Source organism: Prorops nasuta, unplaced genomic scaffold (genome assembly GCF_024137725.1).
Source record: "Prorops nasuta isolate Cenicafe-Biocafe unplaced genomic scaffold, Cenicafe_Pnas_1.2 PNAS00030, whole genome shotgun sequence".
Taxonomy (NCBI): Eukaryota; Metazoa; Arthropoda; class Insecta; order Hymenoptera; family Bethylidae; genus Prorops; species Prorops nasuta.
Window position 1 is genome coordinate 2,461,508 of NW_027116827.1, and position 13,282 is coordinate 2,474,789.

General features: G+C 33.2%; 1 protein-coding gene across 1 annotated transcript; it reads left to right on the forward strand.

The window, feature by feature from the left end:
• The first annotated feature begins 491 nt into the window (after positions 1–491).
• Positions 492–5,641, forward strand: LOC136782917 (endoplasmic reticulum metallopeptidase 1-like). The gene is made up of 10 exons (XM_066742688.1): positions 492–1,050; positions 1,113–1,240; positions 1,316–1,447; positions 1,510–1,936; positions 2,006–2,416; positions 2,504–2,688; positions 2,750–2,905; positions 2,975–3,180; positions 3,242–3,530; positions 3,599–5,641. Exons 1-10 carry the CDS (start codon positions 492–494, stop codon positions 3,761–3,763), a joined length of 2,658 nt encoding a protein of 885 aa, XP_066598785.1. The 3' UTR covers positions 3,764–5,641.
• Positions 5,642–13,282: the final 7,641 nt, after the last annotated feature.

Consider the following 13,282-nt stretch of genomic DNA (forward strand, 5'->3'; position numbering starts at 1 on the left):
TCGTCAGCTGGTAGTCCTGGCGATAGGAAATTGTCTTTTTCTGTCTTTATACTAGTATTTATTCTCTTTATTGTTAACAATTTTTATTCATTTTTAATCGCACAGTAAGTGACTGATTATAAATTCTATTTGAACGTAACTGTCATTAGAAAATGAGCATGCGATAAAGTCTAATTACTAAGGTGATAAGGGTTTCCTGTCGACCGATTGTGAATATAATTCATTTGCCGTCTTAGAGAGCCGGGATTTATTGTTTTTTATTTTCACTGCTTAGTAAACAAATTCTTAGAGTCATGAAGACTGAAGCTATTTGAAAAACAAATATTTTAAATTGTTCTTACTATCGTGAGCAAATTGAATTTTTTTTGTAATAATTGTCGTATTTTTGCGACATTCTTGCATAATAGTTCAATCGAGGTGAATTAAAAATGGTTAGTTTGAAATATGCCAGCCAGTGATTTTAGAATGTAAAAATATGACTATTATTCATAATGATATTGCAGAGGGATGGAATAAGATTGAGACAGCATGCAGCAAGAAGATCTTCACTTGATAGCTTATTGGAGAACAAAGTCTTTTTGAAGAAGAAGGATATACTGCCAAATGAAACCCAGCATCTCCTTTTCGTATTTACATTTTTTCTCTTTTTATCATTACTGATTATAGTTTTGGAGAGAAATTTGCCAGAGCCCCAATTTATCGAGCATGAGACAATTGCTGGACATAGATTCAGTGCTGAAAGAGCTAGAAATCATATTGTAAACTTAACATCTATTGGACCTCGGGTTTCTGGCAGTTATGAGAATGAAATACTAACGGTTAAATTCTTAACTGCCACTATAGATGATATAATTAAAAAATCTCATACAAATCATAAAATCACAATTGATATTACAAAACATAGTGGAGCATTTCCTTTAAAATTCTTGGATGGAATGACAAATGTTTATAGAAATGTTCAAAATGTCATTGTTAAAATTGGGCCTTATAGACCTTTAAATAATAGCCTCTTGTTAAATTGTCATTTTGATAGTTTTCCTGAAAGTCCTGGTAAGCATTTTCATGTTTACCATTTTTAAATTTTCAAGTTTATAATGACTTTAATATTTTAGGTGGTTCTGATGATGGAGCTGGCTGTGCTGTAATGTTAGAAATATTACGGGTAATTGCTGTTAGTCCAAATATTTTGAAGCATAATATTATTTTCTTATTTAATGGTGCAGAAGAAAATTTATTACAAGTAAAAACCACAAGAATTTCTTGAAAGAATATTTAAAAAATGATATTTCAGATTTAATGTTTTATATTTTTATAGGCTTCTCATGGTTTTATAACACAGCATCCTTGGGCAAAAGAAGTTGTTGTTTTCATTAACTTAGAGGCTTGTGGAGCTGGGGGTCGTGAACTATTATTTCAAGCGGGGCCTAAGAGCAAATGGATTCTTGAGGTTTATAAATTATAATGAATTTCAATCAGAAAGAAATAGAAAAAATTTTATAATTTTTTTAGGCATATTCAAAATATGTTCCTTATCCTTATGCCTCATCTCTGGCACAAGAAATATTTGAAAGTGGCGTTGTACCAGGAGATACAGATTTTAGAATATTCAGAGATTTTGGTAAAGTAACAGGCCTTGATTTTGCTTGGTCAACAAATGGATATGTATACCACACACGATTCGATACAGTTGATCAGATTCCATTGGGAGCTTTGCAAAGAACTGGTGACAATATTTTAGCATTGACTCAGGGAATATTACTACAGCATCAATTTTCTGATGAATTGAAACAAGAGTACAAAGGGAATCTGGTATTTTTTGATTTCCTTGGTGCTTTTGTTTTCAGATGGCCTCAATATTTTGCGTATATCATAAATCTTGGTAGCATTTGCCTAAATGCATATTCAATTTATCTGAATATGATAGCTTCAAAGAAAGGTAAATTAATTTTCATGTACTAAGCTATAATAATTAATTAAATATTTTTAACTATATGCTTTTCTTCAGATATAAAGAAATCTATATATATGAAATATGTAACAATTTGTGTTGCAACAATAATAAGTTCATGGATGATATCGTCAGTTTTGTGCACAATGGTTGCTCTTGTTCTTACAAAGCTAGGTAAAGTTATGAGTTGGTACGCAAGACCAGCGTGGGTACTCTTTCTATATATATGTCCTGCAGTATTTACCTCGTTAAGTTTTTTCCTATACGCCGGAACACGTCAGAAAAAGGAAATAAATTCAGCGTGGACTCTTTATCAGGTTTACTGTGATGCATATTCTGTTATAATGATGTCCGCGCTACTTTTATGTACACTATTTGAAATCCGCTCTGGATTCATACCATTACACTGGGTGTTGTTTCCTACCATAGGAAATATTATCAGATCTCATTTATTAAGCAAGTGGAAAGGTAAAATAAATGTTTATATGTTTTTTTTTGGTAATATGGTTTTTTTTTGTTTATTGTCTCTCATCATTCCCCATACGTATTTTGCAGGATGGAAATGGCTGTGCTTTAATCTATCAGTTTTATGTCTACCCTATATTCAATCATTCTATTTGGCAATTGGCGCTTTGTATCTATTCATTCCCATAATGGGACGCTTCGGAAGTAGTATAAATTCGGAAGTTTTAGTTGCTAATATGATATCATTGATGTTCTGCCTTCTTCTTAGCTTTACGGTACAATATTTATATTTAGAAAATTCATTGAATCAAATTTCTAATGATCTTTATATTTTAGCTCCCATTCGTTATATTGGTTAAGAATGCAGAACGGGTAATAAGCGTTTTGGTAGGAATATTTTTAATAGCTATTGGAATATTGATTTTAACGCCACTGGGCTTTCCATACAGTGGCGATCCCCTGTCTCCAGCTCCACAACGTTTTATGATTGCAGTAAGATCTTATTTAAATTGATGATATAATTGTCACAATGAAAATTTAAAATATCATCAATTTTTATAGCACACTCAAAGAACGTACTATAACATCGATGGTTCATTAAGATATTCAGGTACAGGATATTGGATAGTTGACTTAGATATGAATAGTCCACACAGTGTGGAATCCATTGTACCTGAAGTTGAAACTGCAATTCCAACAACAAAGGACTGTGAGAAAGAATTATATTGTGGCCTGCCATATCTAATGCCCGTTACTACTTTCTTAAAGTAAGAGTTTCATTGTTAAGTGCTAAGAGAAATTTTATAATCATTTTTATTTTCGTGTCAGGAGAACTAGCTGGATTCGAGGACCTGCTCCCTTAATAGCCATACCGACTAAATTGGAGCTTATTTCCAAAACTATCAAGCAGAATATTATTAGCTTTACTTTCAACATTACAGGCCCTGATCATATAGGACTAATATTTTCACCCTACAAAGGTGTACAGCTAGAAAAATCTAATATAATAGACGATAAACTTTTGAAAGGACCTATGTGGAATGATAGAGAAACTTATTTTATTTATTATTCCTGTGCATCTGATTGTACTGCTTATTCCATTTCTCTTGAGTTTAAGGTAATTATTACTTTTAGTTTTATTCTCATGATTTCATTAAATTTTAATGAAAATAACAATTTTTATAGGTACCTTCAATGCAAAAGTCTCCTTGCTTAACAATTGCTCTAGCTGGACACTTTTTGCATGGAGAACATCAGAAGTCATTAAGATTTAAACAATTTTTATCTCAATTTCCATCATGGGCGGTCATTACTCCTTGGACTGCATCATATACCTCCTGGGAATTTTAATGATGAATATCGATAATATTAATCGAGTAAATGTAAAAGATTATCGTTTAAAAATGCATTATTTTACAATGACTGAATTTTTAAATGCTTAGTGAGATAAAATTATGTTAAATATCCAATGCAAAGATATGTCAAAGCGGCAGTTGCTCGCCTTAAATTAAGAATTAGATTATTCCCATTTATAATACATTAGCGATAAGTTTTTATTAAATTAGAAAAAGATGATAGATATTTTAACAAGATTTTAATTCGCGCAGCAAGTTTATAGAAAATTTCAAGTTAGATATCAGTATAAAAAATTTGCAAAAAAAAATGATACAAGCATTTTTACATGAAAGATAATGTAGCATATCAAAAGATGCCTTAGAATGTGTAGCACTTTAATTTAGAGATCTCACCGGTTAAGGAACAATAAATATCCTACACCCAATAGCCATTTTTCAAAAGTAGGATGTCACATTGATTTTATCAGTTTGCTCGACTTCCTAATAATTTATTCAACAAATGAAGAGTTCACTTTAATTACTGGTATTTTTTAAATTATGTAATTATGCATATATATTATAGAATTCCCAAAAGAACTTTCTTGCTATATGAATCGCATATAAAAGTATTCTGCGTTTAACATCGGCTCTCTAAACTTTAAATGAATAGTATAAAGATAACTAAATTCGATAAGCAAATTTAGTTTGTCATGTATCAAAGTATTTATGGTATTGTTTGAGAAAATTGAATTTTTACATATGTATTTATGTATCACGTCTAATTAACTTTAATTGATTGTTAAGGAGAATATTTAAGTAGTCACGAATATAATATACAAAAGACGAATAGAGAAAAGCTTGATATAAAACATAATTTTTATAAGCCGTTGAATATTGTTTTGTTTTCTGTTGATTAGATTGTATATCTTTATTTTTATTTTCTTCACTTGTTAATTATCATTGTATTTAACTAATTTAGTTATGCTCTCATTTTTATAGTAAATAGAATTTGCTAATTGCAAGTAGGGATTCGTATAAATTTTTATTAGAAAAACCTCAAAGTAAGCTTTAACTTTATACCAGAATAGGTTACCAAAATATAATAATTATATTACAATTGTAATGTGCATAAGGTAGAATAAAGTTGAGAACATTAAATATTCAATTTTTCTAATGATAGATTGGACATTTTTCCAACAATTAATTACTTGATGCGTAATGAAATTATCACGTCGAAAATGCTGATAAATGTAAGCTATGTGATTTATACTAGAGATATTATACGAATTTTAACGTATATATATAGAGTAATATAAATGAGGATTTTTGTAGAAAATTATATAGTAGAGATGGAGGAGAAAAGCAATTATTAATCTCTGATAATAATAATATTTAAATAAGATAGAGCTGAATTGTGAGTTATACGCACTTTGATATTTATAGTTTAGCCCGTGAAATAAATAATTTGTTTTTCAACATTAATTGTATAAAATGTTCTCATATACATATTTAAAAAGGAAACTATGATAGATCGAGCTTCAACATTAAATTGCACAAGTAATAAAAGGGGATGCTTTACAATATACATACTGCACAATAATAAAAAATAATTAGGTTTCGCGTTTGTTTGTAACATGCAGCGATATGACGTTTAATTATAATGAAAAGCGACAACGAAGCATACCTGACCATAATTAATTAATTTCCTAAGTAATTATTATTTAATTTAGAATAACAGAGAATGTATATCGCCATAACTGGAGCTTAGTTTAGTTTTTATGCGATCTGCGAATCGTCTTGGACTTTAACAATTAGAATAATTCCTCAAGTTAATCAACTTTCCACATAAAAAAGGTATTTTGTTAGTCTTGTTTGAGCGAATAAAGCAAGTTGAAGTTAAGATATCGCTTGATTTTCTATCCAAGGTTTCTTTGCGTTTACGCGTGGATAGGAAGAAATCATGAAAATTTTCATGTTTATTTGTGTTTCAGGTAGAAGAGTAGTTTGGCTTGTTTGAACGAGATTGCGCAGGTAGAGCAGTACAGAGCGATTGTCGAAAGTTTTCCCACCTTCGCTCAAAATTCCTGACCGATCAGCTTTTGCGCTACGTTTCGTCAGAAATGCGTCAATATTGACACTTGGGCAATCCTGCAAGTTCCCCTGTTAGACGAGAATGATTCCCTTGCCAAAGTGAAACGAGACTTTGGTCGTGCTGCTTCGCTCTCAGAATTTTCTTCCGTCTCTCGGCAAGATTTTACAAGGTGCCATGGTGAAGAGCCAAGAGAAGTTCATCAATGGCCAGATTATCATCCAATTACATTCTTCGATCTCAAGAGGCAGATTATTCAACAGAAGAGCGTCATTATATGGCATTGCATCATTTAAAAGCTTATACTTCATGAAATGCTCAAAAATCTAATCTAATCAACGGATACGCACGCATCATTGGAACGATTATGGGATTGCAAACGCTGTCGATTTGGTCACGCATCTAATGAATTAGTCATTGTAGCGTGAAAAATGCTACACAATCGGATCGCTAGCTGATTCATCGAATTCCACCAAGCGCTCGCCACTTTGAACAAATAGCTCCAGAGCCACGCGGTTTATTATTTTTTTCTCAACTACACATTCTCGTAACGTTTATTTTTTTTTTTTATAAATTGTCAATGTGTATTCGTATTCGGGCCCTGTGCTTGTAATTTTCGTTATACAAAATATTTGATAATAGTCCGACAAAGATTATCTGGCCGAGATACGAATATAAGCGCGATAAGGCCAAGGCGTGTGTGTGACGCCTAAAACTGCGATAAAACAATTTTCTCTCGGATTTCGTGGAGCAGGTGAATTATAAGTAGCTCTGAAATTGAAACAAAGTAAATTCATTTTATGTAAACGCCTGTATCAGTGAAGTTTATCGATTTATTTGTTAAGGTATATCATATACAAAAAAAGTGGACACGTAATTTTGAGGGAAGTTGAATAATTAAGTTTTATTTATTCTTTTGCTTGAAAGCTCCTTAGTCTGTCTTTCTCTCTCTCTCTCTCTCTCTCTCTCTCTCTCTCTCTCTCTCTCTTTATATATATATATGTGTATGTGTATATTATTTTAACAAATTAATTAATAACCACCGCTAATACACGTTTTCATTAGAATGGAGGATTTATCCATTTTCACTTCAAAGTTTCTTAATTGTCGTATCTCTTAATGGCAACAGTGTTTCAACAAGAATATAAAAAATTCGGTTAAAAGAAATTCCTATAATCATGAAAATATTATTTAAATTGATATAGGAAATCGCAGGAGAGTTTTTACAATAATTGAACTATTTTGTTCTTTGGTTGTGAGTTTATATTTCTGAAAAGGTGAGAGGAAAATTTGTTGATAGTTTGAAAGGATGTTACGAGTGTCATGGTGGGTCTTTGATGAATTCAAGTTGTTCCGCGAAGAAGAAGAATGCGAAGAGTGTGAATGGCGAGCTTTGAAAACAAAGAGCGCGCTATGGCAATGATCTTGGGAGGATAATGATTGTTCTCATATTGCGGTGTTGTAAAATCGATAAAAGGTGAGTTACATAATTGGATTTGTGTCGTTCGTATCATCATCCTCATTGGCACGACATATCGTTTCATTCCTTTCAAAGGAGATAAACTTACCTTCCAATTCTCACCGAAGCTTATCTCTGTTTCCACTTGTGATCTCGTAATTTTTTCACAACTTTATAATAAGATCAACTAGCTGCGTGAGTAATTACAATTTTACTTCTAATTGAATTTAGACTGTATGAGCCCTATACAGAAACCTATAACTATTGATTCAAAATCGACCAATTAAGAGACTTCTGCAAATAACTTGTTGACTAGGAACGTTTCAGGTGTTACTCATTATCACCAGGGCTTCAACCAGAGTTAATTATCTCCCTTTAATTACTAAAGCGTTAACGATACTCGCTAATACAACTTTCCACGTTCTGATTTCTGTCGACCGAAGATTATTTATTCCTTCCTACGGTTCGATCAATCAATTCAACGAATCTTGTATATAAAGTTAGCTTTATACAATACAATTATTATTATAACTTTTCTAGATGGGAGAGATTACATTAAATTTTTACATACCAAAAAATTGTAGTAGGGAATTGTTTTGATTAAATCGTACAAAAATATAAACGATATTTTCTGTTACAACTTTCCACTTTTAGAATTCTGTAAAACGAAAATAATCGTTTTAAAGTCGTTAACTCCTTGACTGCATTTGTCTATCATAGAACAGGAGACACTTACTTTAGCCACATATACAGGATCTTTTCCTAACAACGAAGCAAAGTAGCCGACTAAATGCTACTCAACTGTAGCACTCAAACATTTTATATTTGGATTAATTTAGTATTAATCCCTTCCCGTACTTTAACGAGTCTGACTCTTAATGAGGATTTTGGTCCAAACATGAATATCACGAGTCAGACTCGTTAAAGTGCGGGAAAGGATTAATAATAAATTAATCCAAATATAAAATATTCGAATGCTATAGTTGAGTAACATTTAGTCGTCTACTTTGTTTCGTTATTATAGGAAAAGGCCTTGTATATATAATATGACAAAATTATATACAGTAGGAAATTGTTTCATATGTAGTTCAGCTATGGTGCAGTACATAAATTTTCATGTAAAGTACAGAGTGAAGCTAGCCGAACCACACACGATTCAATTTCCCACTGTATATACAAAGTTGTAATTCTTCCAGTCATTGATGACTCGTTGTTCAATACTAATGTACTGTGAAGGGAACTATAGCTGCTTGTTTCTTCAATTAGAGCTAGTCTCCTTTAGCGCCTTTAGTGGTATTCGAGGGACCAGCTCGTTTGCGCGGCCTACGGCCTACTTCCACCCTCCTCTTTATGCTTCTTTCGCTATACTCTCTTCTTTTTTAGTTGAAAAGCCCCGTTTATTAAAATATCGCATTTTTACAATCATTCCAGCATGAACGTGCAAATAATCTCTCGTATGTTTTGTAATCAAAGACTGATGGATAAAGGTGTTTCACAATCACAAAATGTTGATTATGAAATAATTCACCTTGTTCCACCTACTATATCTATAGTATATAGTAACAGAACAGTAATTGGCGTAGCTCTTAAAACAAACAAACACAAATGAAATAACCCCTGAATCCGATTCGTTTGACATCCAAAATTTAAAGAGTCAGGCCACTCTTATGTAGATGGTAAAAACAACCATATTTTACTATTTATTTTCAATGGAACCATACAACAAACGAATGTTTTAAAATGAGGTTCTTATCTTATCGCTAATAATGTATAAAAACAATTGTTTTCAAAGCCCTAAATGTCAAAGTTGCGTCCCTATAGCTTTGTTCTATTTTCACTTTTTTTCTCGCAGTAGCTCACGGTTAAAAAGTAAACTCCTGTAATTTTTTAGTTACGACAAAAACCAAGTTTCTTCGATTAATTATTAGGATTTGATATGGGAGAAGAGGGAGAGGGGGAGAGGGAAATATACGGTGGATTTAATTCACATACCATTATAAATTGCATGGATAAAAAGTAATATATACGAGTGAAATTAATTGAAAAGTTGACGAATCATTCCCTGCAATGTACTGATCGAATACTTTTCTAGAAGAGATAAGACCAATATTAATTGAAAGTTCATCTGAAAGGTGAAATCTAATCTAAAAGTATAAAATAAAATAAAAAGATAAGAATAATTGTTCCTTCGCTGTTATATAAGCATTTAAGCATTTAAAGTCAATTTTAGAAAGTTTTCGCTCAGCTCTTTGGGGACCCTACAAATTTGGTCTAAATTTGACCAACCATCATAAATTACTGTAAAGAATATATACGTTGCTAGTATATTTATCTATATAGTTATACCTTTATCGAACTCTCACCCCAGGAAAATCTCTAGAAGTAAATAAAAATCATTATTTTACATTAACATTTTTGCTCGCGCGATGAGAGTTAGTCGGTATGATATTTTGGAGGAGGAAAAATGCAAGTTTTATGTTAATTCTGATAGTAAAATTGTGTAGCCGAATGCTCATAACCGGATGGAATGGAAGGTGGAAGGAATATCGACAGCTGGCGTTGTGACATGGCATTGTTGGCAAGGTGAAACATCGTTGGGTCTGTGTGTGCGTCAGTATGGACGGACAGACGGACGGGATGTTGTGCGAGGGCTCGCCAGGCCTGCTGGGCCTACGTGTTTAGAGTGTCGATGACATGTATTGGGAGCTGGCGAGTGGCGACGTTCAGGACGACGGAGAGACCTGAGACACCGCGGAAGACGCAAGTGTCGTTCGTTTGAGTAACTTGCCAAGTCGCCACGCACGCAGGAGCCACCACTGAAAGATACTCGCAGACGGCGCAGACCGGCAGACCCGCTAGACTTTCCCGTTCCGTGCGGACGGAACACGCCTGTTTCTCACTCTGCTTACTAATCGACTTCTTTATTTCCATATTTCCAAGAACAATCTGGACGAACGCATTACCCCCCCCCCCCCCCCCCACACCCCTTCAGACGAATCTTAACCTTTTCGAAAATCGATATCGATCGCGACCCCATCAGTATATCCCCTATTTTTGGGTTTGCTCCGATATTACAGAAAATCGTTCAACATGGAACCATTGTATTTCTGCCAGGATCTATAAGGTTCAACCACGGTGCAGAAATTTGAGAGTTTCTGATCCTTTGGCGAATGGTTTTCCATATTGTTTGAATAAATTTATTGGCATTGCAAAACAATGTATCGAGCACGATCATATATCAGTGGTATCAGAAACTCACTTTTAGATGGGAGATTAAGCAATAAAGGCATTTTTATGACAGTGGAAGGAATAAGACAATAGATATTAAAACAAGCAATTTGTGGCTTAATTCTTATTAGTTAACATTCCTCAACGGGGAACCTTTGACTAGTGTAAATAATAAATTAATTGCATTTTAATATCTAATATATTATATTCTTTAAAATTGTGACCTTGCCTTGACCGTGTCATAATATCTAGCACAGTTTATAGCCGCTTAATATTATGTTTTCCACTCGTAAATATTACTTATTTATATTTTACGTACATTTTTAACGAAAAATTCATTGTTTGTCGTTTACTGTTTGTATTTTGTTTTCGATTAAAGTAATCAGATTCAAAACATTAAATTAAACAAATTAACTTCCCTAAATATTTACCACATTTTCCGCAATAGTTTTTTAACCAGATCGGCTGCACAAAAAATTATTGTCTAATAAAAGTTTTAAAGAATATTTTTCTGAGTAATATAAAAAATATATATTTCCTGACTAACAAGAGCCGAAGTATTCTCGGGTACCCCCTTTTTACCCCCCCCCCCCCCCGCTTTTGTTCGTTCCATGGGAGTTCGATTTTTGCAAATTTTCACTCCTTAAAATTTACCAATCTTAAAAAAAAATAAAACAAAGCTTAAGTATTTTGTGTAAATATTTCCTACATTTTACCCTAATTTAACTAGACTAAAACTGATCGAAATTAAGCAAAGAAAGTCAACACACAGTCAAATTATTACTTACCATGAGCATGAAATTATTTGATTAGTTAAACTTTTAATGAAAAATAAATAAAAACCAGTAGAACAATGAACATTTATTTTCTTCATAGAATGTCTCTTCCTAAGGCCCGGTGTCAGTTGAAATTAGATAAGCTCATGGAGGTAAGAAAGTACCTGGAGAGCATAATAGCTTGCGGGGTTGAAAAGTAAGCCTTATGCTCTCTCCAGGTATTGGTACCTCTATGAGCAAGCCTAATATTCAACATAACAAGCAAAAATCTGAAAAACTGCCAATAAAAATTTGCACTTTCAGATTTTTGAAATTATGTTGGATACGAGGCTTGCTTACTTTTCCAACTGACACCGGCCCCAAACGTGATTGAAAAAGGTACTATAGTCAAACAACTCAATTCCTATGTTTCGCCGTTAGAAAAAAACCCTTTATTACATACAATATAGACTTCAAGGCTCTCTCGAATTTGAGAAGCGTTGCTATGAATCTCAAATAAGAAAATGTATCACAGTCTGGCGGAAAACTGTTTAAAGAAATCCAGCAAATTACGAGCTTTTTTATTTCCGCCATTGGGGGGAATCTGGCCTACAGACTCCACAGTGCAAAGACCTCCTACAGACTGTCGATAGATTGTGTGCAGATTCTGTAGAAGTTTTGCAAGTTAAAAAATGGCAATCAAAGAAAGGCCGTTGTAAAAGTTAATTAATGTTGTCTTCTTTTCGTATTTAGTTTTTATGTTACATAATTTATGATACATTATAGGTTAAAGCCTCAGAAAAATTTCACAATATCGATTTCTAACTCTTTTTTGGTTTTGAGAAATGCGCACATTTACATTTTGTAATATCTGATATCTACAATATTTTATATAATTCAGATTTAATATATCTGAACAGAGTGGAGAGAATTCGATTGGCCACCATTTTGGTACCTGCGGAACATCTACAGAATCTGTAGACTATATATATACAATTTGTCGACAGTCTTTAGGAAGTATCTGCATTGCAGAATCAGTAGGCCACAGATTCCTTGCCATGGAGGAAACAGAAAAGGTTAATATTTGATGCAGAAGTTGCTTACAGAGATTTTTACTATAGGAATAAGGTGGCTATAAAGCTGCTACTGACCGTTTCTAGATTTAAAAAACCACGTGTATAAAAATTTACCGTTACGTTTCCCACTAATCGAGAAATTATAACAATTGTCACATGTACGTTTAATGATGATAATAATAACAACAACAAAGTAAAAGATACACGAAACGTTCCAAAGTTTGTACAACTGTTCGATAACGTCGGTTATTCCTGCTACCTGGAGTCGGAGAGGTGCTTGGTTGCCGGACACGTGTACAGAATATTAAAAGTTTTACTTCACTTTCCGCACTCGGACGACTTTCAACCGCGTTCTTCGTATTCTTTTGTCGGAGCACGTCGAATGGAGACGAAAAGGGGCAAGTTCTCATCTCGGGGTAGTGGCAGACGTTGAAAATTTGGAAAAGAATTTTTATTTAGACGTGAAAACAAATGAATTTCATTGCCCGATTCCGAATCGTTTCGATGAATACATCAATTTCTTTTGAACTTTTTAATTCAATTTTCAGCACTTTGTCGCCTTTGAGTTTCTCAACCACGACATTCGTATTGTTGCTCCAAGCATCTCCATATAATTGAAAGAATCAAATTTAGCCTTATATAATGACATCAAAATGACCAATTTTCCTGCCCGCACATATATACACTGTATTTATCGAGGTGAATGCCAACTACCTTATATAGGAGTTTATTTAATAGGCATGTGGAAACGAATGAATGATATCGTGCAAATCGTGTCGATAAACGCATAAATGTTTTTTTCAACTTGTAAACTTTTAGTACTCTGTCGATTCTCGGCCATGCTGCTATGTTTGCCAAAGCACGTTGAAATGAAATGATCAAATTTATTTCTATAATGAAACGTAATAATGACGAATTTTTCTAACAG

Bases quoted from the DNA above. Each gene is read 5' to 3' on its own strand.
- LOC136782917 (XM_066742688.1), top strand. From the start codon at position 492: ATGATATTGCAGAGGGATGGAATAAGATTGAGACAGCATGCAGCAAGA. The intron at 2,417-2,503 runs GTAAAATAAATG...CGTATTTTGCAG, and splicing joins TTTATTAAGCAAGTGGAAAG to GATGGAAATGGCTGTGCTTT. The intron at 3,531-3,598 runs GTAATTATTACT...CAATTTTTATAG, and splicing joins CCATTTCTCTTGAGTTTAAG to GTACCTTCAATGCAAAAGTC.